General features: G+C 41.7%; 1 protein-coding gene across 9 annotated transcripts in view; it reads left to right on the top strand.

Annotated features, from left to right (window-relative positions):
• The window catches only part of MADD (MAP kinase activating death domain), a 95,072-nt gene extending 74,665 nt beyond the window's left edge, over positions 1–20,407 (top strand). For 7 of the 9 annotated variants that reach the window (XM_069965851.1, XM_069965843.1, XM_069965844.1 and 4 more), the window contains 10 exons: positions 2–122; positions 417–522; positions 651–761; positions 4,669–4,776; positions 4,916–5,080; positions 5,281–5,353; positions 6,105–6,211; positions 7,653–7,722; positions 10,725–10,771; positions 19,398–20,407. In XM_069965851.1, the coding sequence (XP_069821952.1) occupies positions 2–122; positions 417–522; positions 651–761; positions 4,669–4,776; positions 4,916–5,080; positions 5,281–5,353; positions 6,105–6,211; positions 7,653–7,722; positions 10,725–10,771; positions 19,398–19,505 (1,016 nt within the window). In that variant the 3' untranslated portion in view covers positions 19,506–20,407. The remainder of the gene's footprint in view (position 1; positions 123–416; positions 523–650; positions 762–4,668; positions 4,777–4,915; positions 5,081–5,280; positions 5,354–6,104; positions 6,212–7,652; positions 7,723–10,724; positions 10,772–19,397) is intronic. The other 2 variants (XM_069965852.1, XM_069965848.1) reach the window with 1 other exon arrangement.

The raw sequence follows: 20,407 nt of genomic DNA, 5'->3' as shown, positions 1-20,407 counted from the left end.
GGTAAAGAGCGTTCTACACTCTGGGACCAAATGCAATTTTGGGAAGATGCTTTCCTTGATGCTGTAATGCTAGAGAGAGAGGGAATGGGTATGGACCAAGGACCTCAGGAAATGATAGACAGGTAAGATCCAAAACTCTCCTAGTGGATATATATGTAAGGATTCACTTCTGCTAGAACTGGGTCTCCCTGAGTGCTAGAACCTTTAACAATGGTATTGCTGCTAAAACAATGAATATGTCTGCAATACATGTTTGCTGTCAATCCAAGGTGGACAATACAAATATTTGTATTTTAAAGGGCTTTTACTAATTTGGATCCAGATCATTGACTCCTAATAGGACAAACTTTGCCATAGTGCCCCTTTAATGACCATTTTGTGTACCTGCTGACTGGTGGAGATGCGTTTATGTCCAGGTATTTTTCTTTGGGAGATCACGAACGGAAGCGTTTGGAAGAAGATGAGGATCGTCTGTTGGCGACTCTGCTGCACAACATGGTGGCTTACATGGTGATGATGAAGGTAAAGGATTATTTCTTTTTGCCTTATAGCCTTTTGCATAATACATTCTCTTTTTGTTTCTGTTTTTTAAATATACATTTCTTTTTACTATTCTCAGCAATATAATGAATCTTCCTTGTTGCTCTCAGGTAAACAAGACAGATCTGCGGAGGAAAGTTCGCCGACTCTTGGGAAAGTGTCACATTGGTTTAGCACACAGTCAGCAAATCAATGAGCTGCTGGACAAAGTGTCTGACTTGGTGAGATCTGAAAGATTAATGTTTATGCAGATGTGTCAAATGTAATATTATAAAAGATCTGGAGTGCAGTGAGTAAACTTCAGTGCCATGTTTTAAATATACAATATCTGGCAAAAAAAATGATGCTGAATTGAATTACAGACTGCTCCAGTACAAGGTATCTGGACACAGTATCCATTAATTGAGAAAGTCAAGGCCCCATTTCATTCATGTGTCTGTGTACCCTAAAATGAAATGCAAGACAGAAGCTTGACATATCCACAGATCTTTGAGCAAACGTATGCAAAAGCCCCTCAAATAGTATATATAACATTATTATGTTATATTATTTTTTAACATTGTTGTCTATAGAAAAATATATACACATAAACCATTACGTTTGCATATGTTTTATACAATGAAACAGGAAACATTTTACAGTGAGAACATTTAAACAGTTAATATACTTTTTTTGAACTCAAAAAACTAACTATACAGTTGGAAACATACAGATGCGTAATCTGTGATGTACAGTGATGCCTTGAATCATGATTCGTTTCGGGTCCGTGCTTGTAATTCAAATCCACTCTTAAACCAAAGCAAATTTTCCTATAAGGAATCACTGATATACAGACAATTGGTTAAAACCCCAGAAATTTTTTTTTATTCTGACTAACCTGTAGAACAGATGAAACAAATTTTTAGAAACAGCTGAATATGTGATATTATAAGTAACTAGAGTATAGCCATCATCTTGGAGAGTACAATGTATAGTAAGTGCATAAACCTGAAAAAACAACAGCTTGTAGATACAGAATGGAACTGCAGAAGCCCATAATGCAGTATTATAGTACAACAGGCTAGAATAGAGAAGCAGGGATGCTGTCAGAGGTCTGTGTGGTCACATGACAGCAATAGGGAAGATCCCATGACAGCGGTGGGGAAGAGGGTGTGTTCAGCATAGACCAGGGGTGTCGAACTCAAATACACAGTGGGCCAAAATTAAAATATTGGACAAAGTCGCAGGCCAACCTTGATAATTATTGAGGCGCGAATGACGCGGGCCTGGCACTGTAAGTGGTGTGCATCTCCCATCGCAATGCACCAGGATAAATGACATGATATATTGCTATGCCATGATTAAACCCCAACCCATGTAATAGCCAACCCCCCAATATTGCCCCATGTAGTAGTCAACCCAACCAAAATTGGCCCACATATTAGCCAGCCCTCCCAATAGTGCCAAATAGTAGCCAGCCTCCCATGTGTCCCATATAGTAGCCAGTCCTCCCCCATAGTTTCTTTTATAGTAGCTAGCCCTACCCAGTAGTCTCATATAGTAGCCAGCCCTCCCCCATAGTCTCATTTATAGTAGCCAGCCCTCCCCTGTAGTCTCATATAGTAGCCAGCCCTTCCCCATAGTCTCATATATAGTAGCCAGCCCTCCCCAATAGTCCCATATAGTAGTCAGTCCTCCCCAATAGTCTCATATAGTAACCAGCCCTCCCCAATAGTCTCATATAGTAACCAGCCCTCCCCCATAGTCTCTTATATAGTAACCAGCCCTTCCCAATAGTCTCAAATAGTAGTCAGCCCTCTCCCACAGTCTCATATAGTAGCCAGCCCTCCCCAAGTCTTATATAGTAGCTAGCCCTCCCCCATAGTCTCGTATATAGTAGCCAGCCCTCCCCCTTAGTCTCTTATATAGTAGCCAGCCCTCCCCCTTAGTCTCTTATATAGTAGCCAGCCCTCCCCCTTAGTCTCTTATATAGTAGCCAGCCGTCCCCCATAGTCTCTTATATAGTAGCCAGCCCTCCCCCATAGTCTCTCATATAGTAGCCAGCCCTCCCCCTTAGTCTCTTATATAGTAGTCAGCCCTCCCCAATAGTCTCATACAGTAACCAGCCCTCCTCCATAGTCTTTTATATAGTAGCCAGCCCTCCCCTGTAGTCTCATATAGTAGCTAGCCCTCCACTGTAGTCTCATATAGTAGCTAGCCCTCCCCTGTAGTCTCATATAGTAGCCAGTCCTCCCCAGTAGTCTCATATAGTAGTCAGCCCTCCCCAGTAGTCTATTATATTGTAGCCATGGCGGGACAGATGTAATTCAAACTCTGAATTGCCTGGCGGGCCAAAAATAATGGCACTACGGCCCATAGTTTGACATAACTGGCCTAGACCAATCAGGAATTGAGAATCACAGAGCTGTGCAGGAGGACAGAGACTGAAACTTTATATACAGCAGTGTGAATGACTAAGTGTTAGTGCAGGCACATTATATCATCAGTGTGTATAGCTGAGTGTAAAAGCAAGCAAAATAAAGCCGCAGTGTGTATAGCTGAGTGTAAGTGCAGACTCATTATAGCAGCAGTGTGTATAGCTGAGTGTAAGTGAAAGCACATTAAAGCAGGAATGAAGAGGATGGGAAACAGAAGGGCTGGTAGAGACTGCTGGGAGCATGAAGGAATGAGCAGGGCATATGTGGACACAGTATAGCAGCACTCTTGGTCCGGGGAGAGAGGGGTTACAGCTATAAAGAGATTACCTCCACACTCTTGTCCCCTGAAGCAAGCCCCAGCCTGAAGTGGATCTGCTATGATTTGGAAGGTGAGGGAGACTTCCTGGCTCAGAGTACAGTGCTTTAGACCCCACTATGCAGGCCATACCCCTCCCCCACTCCTCCTCCAACCCAGCACAGGGAGCTCTTAAACCAAAGCAATGCTCTTAAAGTTACTATTTAAAAAAAACTTCTTGCAAAACGCTCTTAATCCAACAGGTACCACTGTATATGCTACAAAAGTAAACAAATATTTTTAACAAAATATATATATACATTTTTACATTACAAATAAAATATATGTTTATAGCATATATCTAAGGGTCTAACACTTTATTCATGCTTATACCATTAGGGCCCTCTTTCACCAAACGATTATTGGCCATACTTGTCAGACTTCCAGCCATTCCAGCCGATAATCGTTTGGTGTAATAGAGCATGTTAAAATACCGTGATCACGCGCACAGTGTCAGCTGATTGTGGTCTTTGAACAGGTTGAAAATCGGGGGACCGCCGCTGACTATACTGGGCACCCCAGACGATCTAAGGATCTTTTGAAAAGCCCCTCACGCTCGCTGTCTGACTGTTATTTTTTTTTTTTTATATTTCACTTTTTGTACATTGTTATGGGGGCTGCCATATTTCCTGGGCTCTTCTTAACAGCATTTAGTTACATGCTTTTTGCCTTATGGACATAGACGACAATAGACAGAGATTAAGATGAATGTAAAACATTACTTAGCGTACTCTGTGACTTTTAAAGTGGCCATTCCACAGAGAGCTGCTATTGTCTTCTCTATCTACTGGTGTCACATGTCACTGTAATGCTGTGCACATCACTTTTCAGCAGCCTCAGCTTAGTTTTATCCCCAGTGGTAATAATGGAAACTTCAAGATTTCAGGATTATTTTATAATATAGATAGTAAGATGGAAAGTTAGAAAATTCTTAAAAAAATATGTTCAACATAAAAACATTATGTAAACAATAAGTCATTTTCTGATGACCTGTTCTCTTTAATTGCAATGCAATCAACTGCACTACCGGAAGGAATCCGTATCTGGCGCCTGCCTACATCGGGGCGCGGATGGAGCACAGCGGCAGGTTTTTTAATAGCTTATCCTGCCACCCGCTAAAGATTATAGTTACCCTTTAAATGCACTCCTTTTTTGGGTGAAAAATAAACTTGATGTAATTCCTGGATTATCCTTTTAGTTGTCCTAATTGAGAATATTGTGAGGACTGATCAGCTTGATCTCTAATCCTGTCACTTCAATTCATATATTTTTATATTAGTTTGAGGTTGTTTTTTTTTATGCATTGTAAAAATTTAATATTAAATGAAAATTGACCTTATTTAACCTGAAACACAGAATGGCCGTGACCTCAGCATTCGACCTAGCGGAAGCCGTCACATCAAGAAGCAGACATTTGTAGTGCATGCTGGAACTGACACCAGTGGAGACCTATTCTTCATGGAAGTAAGTAATACAAATGTTGTAGCACATATACTGGTCATGTTCATATTCCTGAAGTTTATCAACTTTATAAACGTTAACCTTTTAATTTCTTACTCATTCTAGTTTTAAGTAAGCACTAATGCCATCTCTTTCCGTCTAGGTCTGCGATGACTGCATTGTGTTACGTAGTAACATTGGGGCTGTATATGAGCGCTGGTGGTATGAAAAGCTTATTAATATGACCTACTGTCCAAAGACCAAAGTACTTTGCCTGTGGCGAAGAAACGGACAGGAGACACAACTCAATAAGTTCTTTACTAAAAAGGTACGTTAGAGATTTGGAGGAATCTAGAATTGAAATGGTGCTGTTTTGTTAGACTTTGCTGCACTGTGAACTTAATATCATTGCTTGTCTGTTACAATATCACAAAATAGGTTTCTCCTGATTTAACTGTAACATTATTAGGTATCGTGTGTTACTTTATACTTGTTTTTGTATTTTTTTGCACTACATTTTTTTTCTAGTGTCGGGAGCTGTACTACTGTGTGAAGGAAAGCATGGAAAGAGCAGCAGCCCGGCAGCAGAGCATTAAACCAGGTGATCGCTGGAGGTTTTCATGCCTCTAATTTAATTTTTAAAAATGTGTGTGTATTAAAGTGATCTTTGCTTGGAATGTATAAAATGCAACTAGGATGGGTTCTTTCGCTCTTGCATGCTGGAATTTGTACACTGAACCCTGAATATGAAGTTTTTCATTTCAGAGTTCAGAGCTTAGTATAGACACAAAAATATGCATGTTAAAAGCTTGTGTGAAACCAACCTAATTCTGTCAGACTAGCTGCTCACTGGGGAATATTTGTGTGCTGCTTATGCAGATCTGTGGAGAGTAGTGGGGGAGGAGGGAGATCATAGGAGGAGTGAGTGGTGAGAAGAAACAGAGTGTGAAGAGACTACATGTAAGTGCTAACTGTATTGGCTCTCACTTTAACAGGTCAGCATCCTAAGTGTTGCTTTATAATGTCCTCCATGCTGCTGCCGCCTCTTATGTTGTACTATAAAAACTAAGAAACAAAAAAGACAGTATCCATTTGTGTGTGTAGTGTAGGGGTTAGGCTCCACCCACTTGCTCAGAGACAACTGACAATGAATGATCAAGCCTTCGAGGTAGATACCTGATGAATAATGCCATATAATGACACATACACTTTATGCAGCCCTTATGTTATGCTACAGAGACAGACTTTACATTCAGAGGCACAACAGTGTGATAAGGAAATCACTAGTTAAAAAAAGAATCAGTAGCAGAACTAGAAACAATTGGCTTACCTTTTTACTTTGTGTCTCGCAGGCCCAGAGCTTGGTGGAGAGTTCCCAGTTCAAGACATGAAAACTGGGGAAGGGGGTCTTCTTCAAGTGACCCTGGAAGGCATTAACCTGAAATTCATGCACAGTCAGGTATGAGGGGAGTGTGAATGTGGACGGCAATATGAGTCAGTGCATAGTGTGACTGAAAAGGTGTGTAAGTAGGAGTTAGTTGTGAAAGTGGTGTTATCGATTGTGAGAGTGAGGGTCCATCATTTGGTGGTGCTGTACCATAATGAACACAATCAAAAAAAGTGTACTGTGATTTTGTTGCACAACTTGTCCATCTTTACAAGCTCATCATGTGTATGCAAATCTGGTGTTTTTTGCGTGTCTTGTCGGTGTAAAAGTGTGCCACATTGTAGTGTCTGGGATGCAGTGTGCCGGGTACCCCCATATCTTGAGCCCCTTTTCTGCCTTTCAGTCTGTGTTTCCTCTGCTTGCTCTAGCTGTGTGACACGTGCTGTCTTTCGCTGTCTTTGCTCCATGCTGCCCTTTGCCTGCTGGGATTGAGGGTGTCTGATGCTGTCTTTTTGTAACCCCTCCCTGGCTCGGGCTGACCTCTCCCAGCGCTGAACCTCCATACACAGCTCATCCTCAGGTCACCCAGGGGGCAAAATAAAATTCAGGTCACCATGGTTGGTCCACAAGTCATCACAAGGTCACCCAGGGCTCTGCAGGTCATTCAGGGATCATTCAGTTTTTTCCATCTCATATCAAGATATCCAGACGACAGTCTAGAAAACTTGCAGCTTTCAGATTGATTATTCCAAATGTCCACAGTTTTCCATTTGACATCCATACACTCGGGGTGCAGGTCACAGCAGTATCCAGTGTGACCTCCCCCGCATAAGTTTCAGCAGGGCCTGCGCTCCGTGCTGGGTGAGGAGCAGGGACGGATTTGATGACGGGGCTGCTTTTCTTGGCCTCCCCGTGTTGATGTCTTGGTCTGGGCTGTGTGTTGCTGGGGGTTATACGAAGTGAGGGGAGGTATGGTCTCGCTGTGTCACTAACAGTCTCATTTCTCTCCCACGCTCACTCCTCCTGCAAGGAGCGGAAGGTACTCACTCTGCCGCCATCTTTGCTTCTCGCTGCTCTCCCCCCTCCCGTTAGTTTTGAGCTGTCTGTGCTACCTCCCGTCTTACCTCCAACACCTTTTTCCCCCCCGGCTTTAGTTATGGTTTACCTCCTGATTATTTGCTGTGTTTAGGGTATGTCTTCCTATTATTCCAAAGCTGTTTTGTCCCCTTTCCACATTAATTCTGTTACAGAAATGTTGTGACCACCAGTGAAAATCCTGGATATCAAAAATTAACCAGTGCCTTCTGTCTCTCTCCCTTTCCCCCAAAATCTTTCTCCCATCCCTCTTCCTGACTCTTCTCTTCCATCCTGTCCTGTTTGCTGTGTGCTTCCTCTTTATTTCTGTATTTATCCCCCGTTTCCTTACTTTTTCCTTTTCACCCTTCATGCACTTCCTTTTATGTTCTCCCCCCCCCCCCCCCACCTCTCTATCCCTGTCCCTTTTCTCCTCCAGGTTTTTATACAGCTGAATCACATTAAAAAGTGTAACACTGTACGGGGCGTCTTTGTCTTGGAGGAATTTGGTAATTACCATCCTTGTGCCGCTGGGTCTGTATTGCTGTAGCAGTAACTCAGAGTGTAGGATCCCCCATATTTAACATTTATCTCTGGAGGGAAGGTTTGGGGGCATTTCCAGGAATATCATAAAGATATCTCTTGGGGTCTCTGAGTTACTGCTGTACAATCTGTGCTTCATCTGCCTGTGGCAGCTATGAAAACCTACCTCCTCCAATCAGGTAATGTTCTACCCCATTGACTATAGAGGTTCATGATAGATGACAGTCAATTTGCCTACTACCCCCACTTTATTCTAAATCCCCCTTATGGAAAAGACAAGCTGTCCTTGAAAAGAGTTGGCCACTTTATAGTAAAATTGCTCAGTGTACAGTATTAGTAATTGTACTAACTGCACTTACTGACAGCAGCTCCCTGTGTACCTCATAGAGCTAAAATCAGACTCCCCTCCCAGGGCTGAGTCTGTCCATAAGATGGCTGACATGGAGGAGAATGTGACCATGCCCTGCCCCCCCCCCCCCAATATCTACCACTGAGCCTGTATATGCCTATGGAGGACACTGGGGGTGGGGCATGGTCACATGCTCCTTCATGTCAGCCATATGGATAAGCAACCTAGCCTGGAGGAGGGAAGTTCGATTATAGCTCTATGAGGTACACAGGCATCTGCTTTCAGTGAGGGATAAGAGTACACTTACTAATACTGTACACTGAGCAATTTTACTATTAACACCTTTTAAGTTTGTGAATCTGACATGCAGATATATACAGTATGAAAAGCCAAACTTTTGAAAGCCATTCACATAACACGATAAGTTTGATTTTTTTCTCAAAGGGGGTATACATGATGAGAAAAAACATGGCTACGTTCTTGCATCAAAAGCACCACCTCTGTCCCCAGGTTGTACGTGGTATGACAATTAAGCACCATTTAATTCAATGTAACTGAGCTACAGAACGACACCCAAACCAGGGGCAAGAGTGGCGCCACTTCTGGAAGAAAGTGGCCATGGTTTTCTAAGTCTGGATAACCCTTTTAATCCATCATGTGTCAAAACTTTCAGCAAATGGCCTACATCTAGAGGATATAGGCTACAAAGTGCCTTTCTCTTTCTCTGGAAGAACAATCTTCTTAATGCTGTGCACAAATATCCCATTGACTGATTATTTGTTCATTTTTCCTGTGGTGGCACTACATGGGAATTAAAGAGGACCTATCTGAAAACATAAGTGACTAGATTAATTTATTTGACTTTTCTCAAATCCATATTATTAGCAAATTGAATGATTTCTTGCAGTATTACAGCAAAACAGGGTTTTAATTTTTTTTAAGCGAAGAGAGTTTGAAATCTGGCGAGATTCTTTAGATCAATTGAGGAAAGGAGCTGATTCTATACAGCATCTAAATGGCAAAATGGAGCCTTGTATAGGGTATCCTTTTACCAAAAGGGATTGCCCAAAGTAGGTCTCCCTGATAGGGGCAGTACTGTACTGTAAGACTATAAAGACTACTGTACTAGATCAAACATCTGATTTTCAAATTTACAGTATTATATTGATTCCCTAGACAATGAGTTTATTTGACTTGTATAGAACAGTGCTCCTCTTTATTTATTTAAGCATCACAAAATGCCCATAATTGTTTTACTTTGTTTTGTCTACCAGTAACTCCTGTGTACCTATGTGTATAATTTTTTTTATATTTTTTTTGTAATCTGTTGACATCCTTCTTTTGTGATGTGTCAGTGTTTGGTGCTGGGAATAAAAATAAAAAGCTATTATAACTCAATAAACTATTAGGGTAGACCTAACATATGGCAGCTCACTGCTTGGATGCATGTGTGACCCCTATCTGATTCAAACAGACTTGATCTGTCTGCTGCAGCTTGGTATATCATGGATCCTAAGACTGATAGGGGATTTTTTAGAAGATCTGTATTGAAGCTCCTTTAATTTTTTTTTTAGATGGTACAATATCTAACTGTTTTAATGTTTTAGTCCCCATGACAACACATCCTGTCCCTGACAGCGTAAGGCCTTTACACATCCATAACCCTGTCCTTGATTGCGGGCCATCAATTACGGACAAGATTACAAATGTGTGTCCATAACTGTACACATTTGTAACTACGGACCGCACAATGGCATGACTATATTGTACTGACAAAGATAGCAAAGGGCTGTACTCTGCTATCTCCGTCGGTATCATAGCCTTTAGTGGACAAGTAGGTCACATGCTTGACTTAGCTGCAGTTCAAGTTGGAGCATGGGACCTTCAATCTCATGAACAGAAGTATGTGATAATTATTTAGGCCAACCCCTTTACTGTTATGAGGTCATCACTGAAACCAGTCAAATATATTTTTTGACCTGTGACTAAAAAGATGGAGGTGCATACTGGTTGGTTGCTATGAGGTTCAGTGTCACAATGAGCTGTCATAACTCATGGGTTGGTAGTGTTGTCATAGGGACTCTGATAAATCAACACTAGGAAAATCTCACCAAAGGGGCTTTTATATAGATTTTTAGAACTTTACTCTGCCTTATAATTAAAGATTATAATAGCGATCTTTAATTATGTGACTTGCTGACTTCACATATGTTTCCTAATTAAAATATCATAAAAGAATTTTGTTTGTGCTACTTAGGTGGACTAATTCAGTAATGGGCAACAAAGATCATAACCGTATTAACCATAGCTGTAAAGTCTAAATATCTTACTGATATCTTGGCATTGGTATGACCTGGCTGGCTCTCTTCCTTAATCCAAGTGATAATGATACTTGATTCTACTGACCTTGCTTCCCTGGGTGTCATTGTGCTACTTAATTCTCTGTTCTCATTGTGACCCCTTGGTCTGAAATCCCTGGTGTTGTCATGTCTGTGACCATCTAACACGTCCCCTGGGTGTCCTCAATAGCTCCTGGCTGGGTGACCTATCTCCCATTGGTTTTATGTTTTCTCTCAGTGTTTTTGAACTCTCTGTTTTGTCTCTTGGATCCGATTATAGTTCCTGAAACTAAAGAAGTGGTGAGCCACAGATACAAGACACCTATGGTAAGTGGACACCATGCTAATCTTTTTAAAGCTTGTGTGAAATGACAACTTGATGATTCTTTGGGGAAATAATACTGCATGCAATATGGGAGATGTGCATCAGAAAATGCTGCTGGTTGATTGTACAAGTAGGTTTGCTTTTCTTATATGCAATAAGCTGAAATACAGTGGTTCCAAGTAGAGCTTGGTACATGGTTCATACAACGAGTGGTGGGAGTCAGTCAGTCGATATGCACAATGCATGTTGGCTGATCGTTGTCTTTCAGCATGAGCTTTTACATGAAATGATTAACGGCTAGTATGGCGGGTAATTGGCCAAGTATGGCCGATAATCATTTTGTGTATTAGGGCTCTGAGCCCAGACCTGCTCTGTACAGATAGTTTCCCAGCAGTGTCCTTTTTATCAACACACGACAGTATAAATTTAACAGAGGTGCACGCATAGCTGTTGCTCATCGTTCCCCTCTCTACAGAAGGAACTTCATTTAAGGTCACCAAGCATGTTCAGAAGCCTTTCTTATTCACCTGAATAGGACAGGTTCTGTCCAATATGCACATATACTCCCCCACAGGCTGGGCCTTAACGCAAACTGGGGATGCTGGAGATATGAGCTATGAAGCGAGCTCAGGAGCTGAGCTCCCTTCATAGCAGGTGAGGACCGGCTGCTATCAGCCCTCACCCTCATTGAGGCCCTCACCCTCCATGGTGGGCTGTTGCGATTGCGTGGCAGCCCACCATAAACCCTTTGAACACTGAGAACAGGAGCAGCTCCTGTCACTTACTGATCGCATGGCCTGACTGCCAAAGGTATACAGCTTACCTCTGTGTAGTCAGATCTTCAGTCTTCTGATACAGTCTGCCACAGGCATGCTCTAACAGAAGATCACATAGATCATACTATGCAATGGGATAGAGGTGGTCAGTGTATACAATCTAAAGTATGTATGTGAAAGTCCCCTAAGGGGACTTAAAAAGTGTACAAAAAATGTTTTTAAAAATGTGCCAAAGCCCCTCCCCCACAAAAGTTGGAATCACCCCTCTTTCCCATTTTATAAATAAAACACATAAAAAAAAGTTATGATGTACTGTAGCATGGGTAATCGTCCAATCTATTCACATAAAACAATATTGTTCCTGTTCGGTGGCCAGCAAGTACAAAAAGGAATTTTTAATAAAAAGTGATCAATACGTCCAATGTACACAAATATGATATTTGTAAACCCTAGAAATCATGGCGCAAAAATTTGACACCCCATACGGCACATAGGTGAAAAAATAAAAGCGCTATAAGGTGCCCAGCTTTACTGTTAATAAAATTAGTAAAACATTAGAAAACCTTTTTTTTATCCCAAATTCACGCCATAAATGATAATTTGGGGGTTCTGTCATTTATTTTATGGTAGATTGAAAGATGCCAATACAAAGTACACCTCTTCCTGAAAAAAACAAGCCCTCATATGTAGATGGAAAAATAAAAGTGCTATACCTCTTAGAAGGCGATAAGGAGAATACAAAAATTAAAATTGGCCCGTCCTTAAGGCCATTTTGTGCTCTGTCTTTAAGGGGTTAATAACACCGCTCAGAAAATTTCACACCAAAATAATCACAGAATCCACTGTGCAGATTTTGGTGGTGGTTTTATGTGGTTTTTCAGCACTGCTTTTCTTTAAACACCCTTAGATTCTAGTAAAAGTTCAAAGTAGAATTGTGAAAGAACTGACACATGCCTTCTATTTTCCACATGGGAAAAACAGCAGTGTGTTTTTTTAAAGACATTTTTTTAAATAGTTAAACTATTTTTAAACTGTGCAGTTTATAGAACACATGGCCACTTTCTTTCAAAAACAGCAGCACTCTATACCCAGTTTGGGTGTGCAGCTCACTTCCATTGAATTGAAGAAGCTGAATTGCAGTACCACACCCAACCTGAGGACAGGGGTTGTGCTGTTATTTTTAAGAAAGTAACTCTTTGCACCTTATACGCTCTAAGGCTATGTTCACACTGCGTATGAATCCGTTCGTAGTGCAAACCGCGAATATACGCACGTAGTTTTGAGGTTGATGCATCCGCTTGAAAGTATACAATAAATGCCCGCACAATGCACACTACGTATGAGCTTACGGCCGGATCGTATACGGCGCCGTGAAAAATTAACAAGACCATTCTTTGAGGACGGAAATGTTGAAACTCATGGCCATGGATTTCCATGTGGTCCTGTACGAAGTACTTATTTCAGCCAAATTGAACTTGATTTTTTGATCCAAAAGGTTCTGTGAGTTTTATTGGGCTGGGTGAAGATTTCCAAGTAAATGACTTGCCTCAGATCGCTTCGAAACAAGCTAGGAAAGCATAACTGTACTGCGGGTGTATGTTCGCGGTTCGTATGCATCCGGCCGCATGTCTATTTTTCCCACGCCCGTAGTTTCAGCCGCAAGTGTACGGCGGCGTACGATCTACGAACGGATTCATACGCAGTGTGAACATAGCCTGAAGGTGTAGTGCAGCTGATCTGTAGCTGTGAGCGAAATCTAGTAATTGTCTCAGGGTTCAGTAATCTTTTATGGCGGCCTCATATTTCGGGTAGCTAATAAGTTGTTTGCCCCCGGTAACCGTCCTGCTGCCAGAAGTATGAAATCAATCATTTTCATGTGTTGACAGGTCTACTTTTAGATTCCAGGGATCTTTTGTAAACCTTAGCTCTAGTTTGGCTTCAAGTGTCCATTTGGCGACATCATTAACACCTCTGTAATCTGACACTTGTGATGTCACCATTTGTCAGTAACTATAGTATTAGATGATCTAAACTCTTGATTTATAGCTATAACAATAGCAACATACTCAAGTCATAAACAGTTTGATGTCAGGTTAACGAAACGTAATTACAATTAAAAAAACAAAAAAATGAACACCTTGAGGGGGAGTAAAGTAGAACTGGCTCAGTTGCCCCTAGGAACCAATTAGATTTCACTTTTCATTCCTTACAGACTCTTTAGAAAATGAAAGGAGGAATCTGATTGGTTGCTAGGGTCAACTAAGCCAATTTTACTTTACACCATGTTTCATAAATCTCCTCCCTTGTGTGTAAAAATAAGAAACTGCTAAAGGGAAGAAATTATCCTAAAGGATAACATTTAATATTCATTTTATACAAGTAAAAAACAAGAAGTTGCTATTACTATATAATATGCTACACTGCTGCATTTGTAGAAGTAACTTGAGAAAAGCCATACTATTTTAACCCCTTAGCGTCCCATGACGTACCTAGTACATCATGGTGCCGTGGGGGGGAGTTCAGAGAGGGGTCCCGCCGGGACCCCGCTCTGAACGGCACCGCTCCCGGCTGCAATCTGCAGCTGGGCAGTGCCTCTATTAGTCGGCGCGGGTCCCGTCTCCGCGCCGGCTAATTAAGCACTTCAATGCAGCTGTCAAACATGACAGCTGCATTGAAGTGCTTTACACTTTACATCCCTGGTGTCTAGTGGGTCGGATCTCCCCCCGCAATGTGATCGCGGGGGAGGGGCGCAATGACGCTGATCCCGGCTCGGCAATAGATTGCTGTGGCCTAATGGATCTTTGCTGTGTATATACACAGCATTGATCTCTATGAGAGATCAATGCTGTGTATATACAATTCCCCCAGGGGGACTATCAGTTACAGTAAAAAAAAAAAGTAAAAATGTTTTTTTATTAATAAAAAAAATCCCCTCTCCTATCAAAAGTTCAAATCGCCCCCCTTTTCCTATTTTATAAATAAACAAATAAATAAACATGTTTGTTATCGCTGCGTGCGTAATCGCCCAAGCTATTAATTAATCACATTCCTGATCTCGCACAGTAAACGGCATCAGCACAAAAAAATTCCAAAGTGCAAAAATGCACATTTTTGGTCGCATCAAATCCAGAAAAAATGTAATAAAAAGTGATCAAAAAGTTGTATATGCGCAAACAAGGGACCGATAGAAAGTACACATCATGGTGCAAAAAATTACACCTCAGGCAGCACCATAGACCAAAGGATAAAAGCGCTATAAGCCTGGGAATAGAGCGATTTTAAGGAACATATATTTGTTAACAATGGTTTTGAATTTTTTAAAAGCCATCAGATACAAGAAAAGTTATACATGTTACATATCGTTGTAATCGTAACAACTTGAGGAACATGCATGACAAGTCAGTTTTAGCATAGGGCGAACGGCATCAATGCAAAACTCCCCGAAAGCCAAACACATTCCTTTTTTTTTTTTTTTTTTTCAATTTGACAGCGCAAATTATTTTTTTCCAGTTTCACAGCATATTTTATGGAAAAATAAAGCCTGTCATTGAAAAGTACAATTTGTTTCGCAAAAAATAAGGGCTCATATGGGTGTCTTGGTGAAAAAATGCAAGCGCTATGGCCTTTTAAACATAAAGTGGAAAAAGCTAAAGTGCAAAAACGAAAATTGGCTTAGACCTTAAGGCCCCGTTCACACTATAGAATCGACGCCGAGATTCTCCTGCGCAATAGGAAGCTATCAGCAGGTTAGGTTTGTTCCCCTTTAAATAGGTTTTTTGACAACTACATTTCCCCTACCTCTCTTGCAAGCTTGAAAAATAGCGCTGATTTGGTTATTTAGTTATTCGTTTTTGCTGCTATTTCTGGTTTTGGGTACAGGTCACCTGATGTTTTCTTTATTGTGTACTTCTTATTCTTATGTTCTCCCATCTGTTGGGCTATATTAAGCTTTTGGGGGACATCATCAGTGACATATCATGGATACAGAGAGTGATGCTGCTGCTAGCAGGAAAAGAGGTGCTGTGGGGTGGGTGGAGTGTGAAGGCAGGCCTAAATGTAACCTGTTGAACCTGCGATCACTGCCGGAGGTCTCTTACCTGCCTCCCTGCGGTCCGATCGGCGATCTGCTGCACTAAGCCTGCACAGGCAGGCTCAATGAGCAGATCGCCGATAACACTGATCAATGCTATGCCTATGGCATAGCAATGATCAGTGTAAAAATCAAAGTACTGGATGTAAAAGTCCCCCAAAGGGACTTCAAATGTGTAAAAAAAAAAAGTTAAAAACACTAACACACAACCCAAAAACCCCTCCCCCAATAAAAGCTGAAATCACCCCCCTTTCCCATTATATAAATAAAACATATAAAAATAAATAAATAAACATATAATATACCGTAGCGTGCGAAATTGTCCAATCTATTAAAATATAACAAGCGTCATTGCGAACGGTAAACGGCGTACACGAAAAGAGGGAAAAAAGTGCGCGATTACCGATTTTATGTTACATTATATATAAAAAAAATTAATAAAAAGTGATCAAAACGTCCGATCTTCACAAATATGGTATTAATAAAAACTAGAGATCATGGCGGAAAAAATGACACCCCATACAGCCCCGTAGGTGAAAAAATAAAACTGTTATAAGCGTCACAATAGGCCCATTTTATTTATAATTAATTGCCCAAAAAAAGGATTTCATTTAAAAAAAATATATAACATTAGAGAATCTGCATAAACCTGCTTATGGTTGTGTTCGGGCTGACCTATAGAATAATTGTATAATGTCGCTTTTACCATATAGTGCTTTACGTAGACACAGGAACCCCCCAAACGTTACCATATTGCATTCTTTTTTACGATTTCACCAATTTATATCTTCATAAATAATATATTTGGGATTCCATCATACATGTTATGGTAAAATGAAAGACGCCATTACACAGTACAACTATTCCTGTAAAAAAAACAAGCACTTACATGGCTTGTAGATAGAAAACTGAAAGTGCTAGAGCTCTTAGAAGGGGAGGAGGGAAAAACGAAAACACTAAGATCAAAATTTGCGCGGTCCACTGGGTCATTTTGGGCCTGGTCCTTAAAGGGTTAATAAGTGTTATCCAGTGTTAGAAAAACATGGGCACTTTGTTCCAGGGACAGCACAACTCCTGTCTGCTTTTCTTGTGTGGTTTTGCAACTCCATTCCATTGAAGTGAATGGAGTTTAATTGGAAACCACACCTGAGACGATTTGTGTTTTCTCTGGAAGAAAGTGGACATGTTTTTCTAATGCTGGATAACCCCTTTAAAGGGAATCTGTCAGCACCTGGGCTGGTCCCGAGGTGCTTACAGTGTAGTGAAGGTGCATGTCCGTTAATGTATGCAGTACCTTTCTTTTAGTAATCCGTGCAGTAGTTTTTTTATTTTTTATTCTTGCTTGTAACTTGTAGTGGTGAGGAGTTCGTGCCGCACTTAGGCACACCTCACCACCGCTTCCTCCTCCCTCTTTGCTGCCCGGCCCGGCCTCCTGCTTTCTGATGACGTTGCTGTCAAGGGCCGCGCACCGACTTGCCAGTATGCGCATACGCCCTGGACCCCGAATTGCGCATGCGCCGTAGCGCAGATGAGCAGCGCAACTATGGGCATACTGGCAAGTCGGCACGTGGCCCTTGCAAGCAATGTCATCAGGAAGCAGGAGGCCGGGCAGCAAAGAGGAAGGAGGAAGCGGTGGTGAGGCATGCTTAAGTGCGGCACGAACTCCTCACCACTACAAGTTACAAGCAAGAATAAAAAAAATAAAAAAACTACTGCACGGATTACTAAAAGAAAGGTACCGCATACATTAACAGACATGCACCTTCACTACACTGTCAGCACCTCGGAACCAGCCCAGGTGCTGACAGATTCATTAAGTACCTAATGTCCTCCCTAAATAATGCCAGCATATTCCTAAACTCATACACCTCACTTTGTTCTTATTGAGGCTTGCAGTCTATGCTGCAGTTTTCTATGCTGCACACATTGCAGACAATATCATAGGAACCTAGTTATGCTGTCGGTATGTTTTTTTTTGACTGTTGGGGGGGAAATTGGAGCTCTCAGAGAAAACCCAGAATGTGGAGAGTGTGCAAATGCTATGCTAATGTTGCCCCTATTCAGATTCAAACAGAAATACTGGTATAGGTAATAGCGGCACAGTTCAATTTTCTCATGTTCTTTTGGTATTTACTTCAGTGGAACTGTGTTTCAAACCCCACCCAATCTGGAGACAAGAGTGGGTCAAAGTGACCATGTTTTTGTAGTGCTAGATAACCCCTTTAATGCCATTTAAAGTTTGCAGAGCTCGCTATCTAATGCTAAGTTACCATGATCCTGCACCATCTGATCTAGGTCATTGAGAGGACCAGTAGTCTCAAGAGGGACAACATATCATTCATAGTATAAAATCAGCTTCTGTTCGTACTTCTGTGTGCTGCATGTGATTGTAATGGTGTCGTTTTAAGTCACCCTGAAGATGTAAACTATATATCTGAGCAATACTTGGTAGCATAATTGGACTTTAAGGTTACCCTTAATCCATCGCTGTTTAAAGGGTAACATGCATTTTGTAATCACACTGCCATCATTTTGCCGGCAGCTGCTGGTGGCCATTAAAACTGTGGCTATGCAAGAAAAGTACTGATAGATTTTACCTTTCGGGGCATTTATTAAAGATTGCGCCTAGTACACACCATTAAAAGTTGCACATTTTTGCTCAAAGACCTGCCTTGTGCAAAAATTTGGTGACTTTTTAATGGTCTGCACCCTTGTCACCATGTGGATGGAAAGGGAGGGGCGGCATTACACAAAAGGAGGTGTGCCCACCTCATACGCAAGATTTGGCTGCACCCAGGCGTTATTGATCGCTAAAATCTATAGCTATGAGCTGTTGTGGGAAGGGGAAGGAGTGCGGATTTGAAATTCGAGCCGTGCATAAAATGCTGCTCTTCATAAATTCCCAAATTCCCCTCTTTGTCTTTTTATGCTGAATTTTGCGGCATTAAAGGAAGCCTAAAAATAGAAATGAGTAGTGCCGCCCTTTTACGCAGCCCCATAATTTGTGAGTGAGATCGACATGATACATTGCGCGGCCGGGCAACACAAATGATCACTGTATTGTGTCTGTTGGTTTTGGCTGCACCTCTCCCGTTTACAGAGATGTGTGCAGCCGATAATAAATTTTACCACTGCACAAAAGATAAAGACAAGCGATGAGTAGGCGTTTGCTTGCTCGTCGGCTGATCTCTGGCACTTTTACATGGGCCAATTATCGGCTGAATGAGTGTTCCTAGGACTGCTCATTTGGGAAAATTGGGGACCCAATGCTGCAGTAAAGCATATTAAGACAAATTTTTTTCCTTGTTTCTAGGATAAGGGAAAAGTAGGAGATCGTAGGGGGCTCCAACCCCTGAACCCCCCAGCGAACTCCGTATCGGACCCTGATGGCTCTGTTATGAATAGAGCCCTGGGTCAGCTCTATTCATTCCTATGGAGCGACGGAAAGAGCCGAGTACAATGCTCTTCCGCCATACTCTTCCGCTCTTTCCGTCGCTCCATAGGAAGGAATAGAGCTGCGGGTCATGTGCCGACCCGAGGCTGTATTCACAACAGAGCCGGCGGGGTCCGATACAGAGATGGACAAGAGGTTCTGGGGTCAAGATCTCCTACTTTTCCCTTATCCTGTGGATAGGGGAAAAGTGATTCCCCCCCCCCCCCCATACACCTTTAAGCACCTTTAATAGATCAACTCTCTCAAGACAAGAACAACTTCAATCTCTAATGTCAATACTTCACCATTTTTTTTTTGTTTTTTAACAGGCCCATGAGATCTGCTATTCTGTCCTGTGTCTCTTCTCCTACGTGGCTGCCATCAGAGGGAAAGAAGCGGAGATGAAGAGCAGACCCCCTCGGCCTGTGTCCAGTTGACCTCTCCTGAAAAGCTTCTCCTGACCGCACACTCCTCCAATGTCCGCTATGCCCATTGTCCCTCATCACTGGCATTGCTGACAGCTGTTACGTGGGCGTTCTGCTGTAACATTCCTTCTCCTGTATCTGGAGCCTGCACAAATACCCTTGTAGTAAATGCACTACGTGTTGTGACAGCATATTACAGTCCCCCTTCCTCTTTATCTGCTTTTGTGTTGTGTGCTTTGTGTTACTGGCAATCTGTGTGATGAGTATGACACAACTCTTCCAGGCCGATACAAATGTTGTGTTCCTCCACATTCCCGCTGTTTGCTGGTGTTTTTGTCGCTGACTGGTAGTGTAGGATTGGCTCCAGACTGCTTCAACTTTTGGGCCACAGGGAAACATCCAGGTGTTCCCATACTTCCCTTTGTCTATTTTTGGAGCAGAACAAGCTTTAGATGTGAGAACAGAACTGCTGAACCCTCTTGGTCTTATAGCATCTAAAGGGTTCACATATTTTGTGGATATTGAAACTACTGTGGAATCCTAAGGTACAGAGTGTAAATATTCTTCTTGTGAACGCAGCGCTCTCCCCTTCCCAGCACTGCCCACTACTGCATGGAGAGCACGATGTAAATATCCAGGTCTTTCTTATTTATAGAAATCTGTACAGATCCTGAATGTGCAATAAACTGGCATTCTGATGCTGGCTGGGCATTGATTTACTTGTGGAGTTGTGTCTTATTACATAGTTACATTTTTTTTTTACATTTGTTGTCACTAGGGGGCATCACATAGTAAAATTTAAAAGTCTATACGATCTGGCAGAGCTGCGGGCTGCTACTCATATCATATATTTATTGCAAGTTCTAATGTATTTATTGTTTCCCTGTACTACATAAAGTGATGTTCTAACAGAA

The sequence above is a fragment of the Dendropsophus ebraccatus genome, chromosome 4 (genome assembly GCF_027789765.1).
Source record: "Dendropsophus ebraccatus isolate aDenEbr1 chromosome 4, aDenEbr1.pat, whole genome shotgun sequence".
NCBI classification, from domain to species: Eukaryota; Metazoa; Chordata; class Amphibia; order Anura; family Hylidae; genus Dendropsophus; species Dendropsophus ebraccatus.
This window is presented reverse-complemented; position numbering and strand designations above follow the sequence as displayed.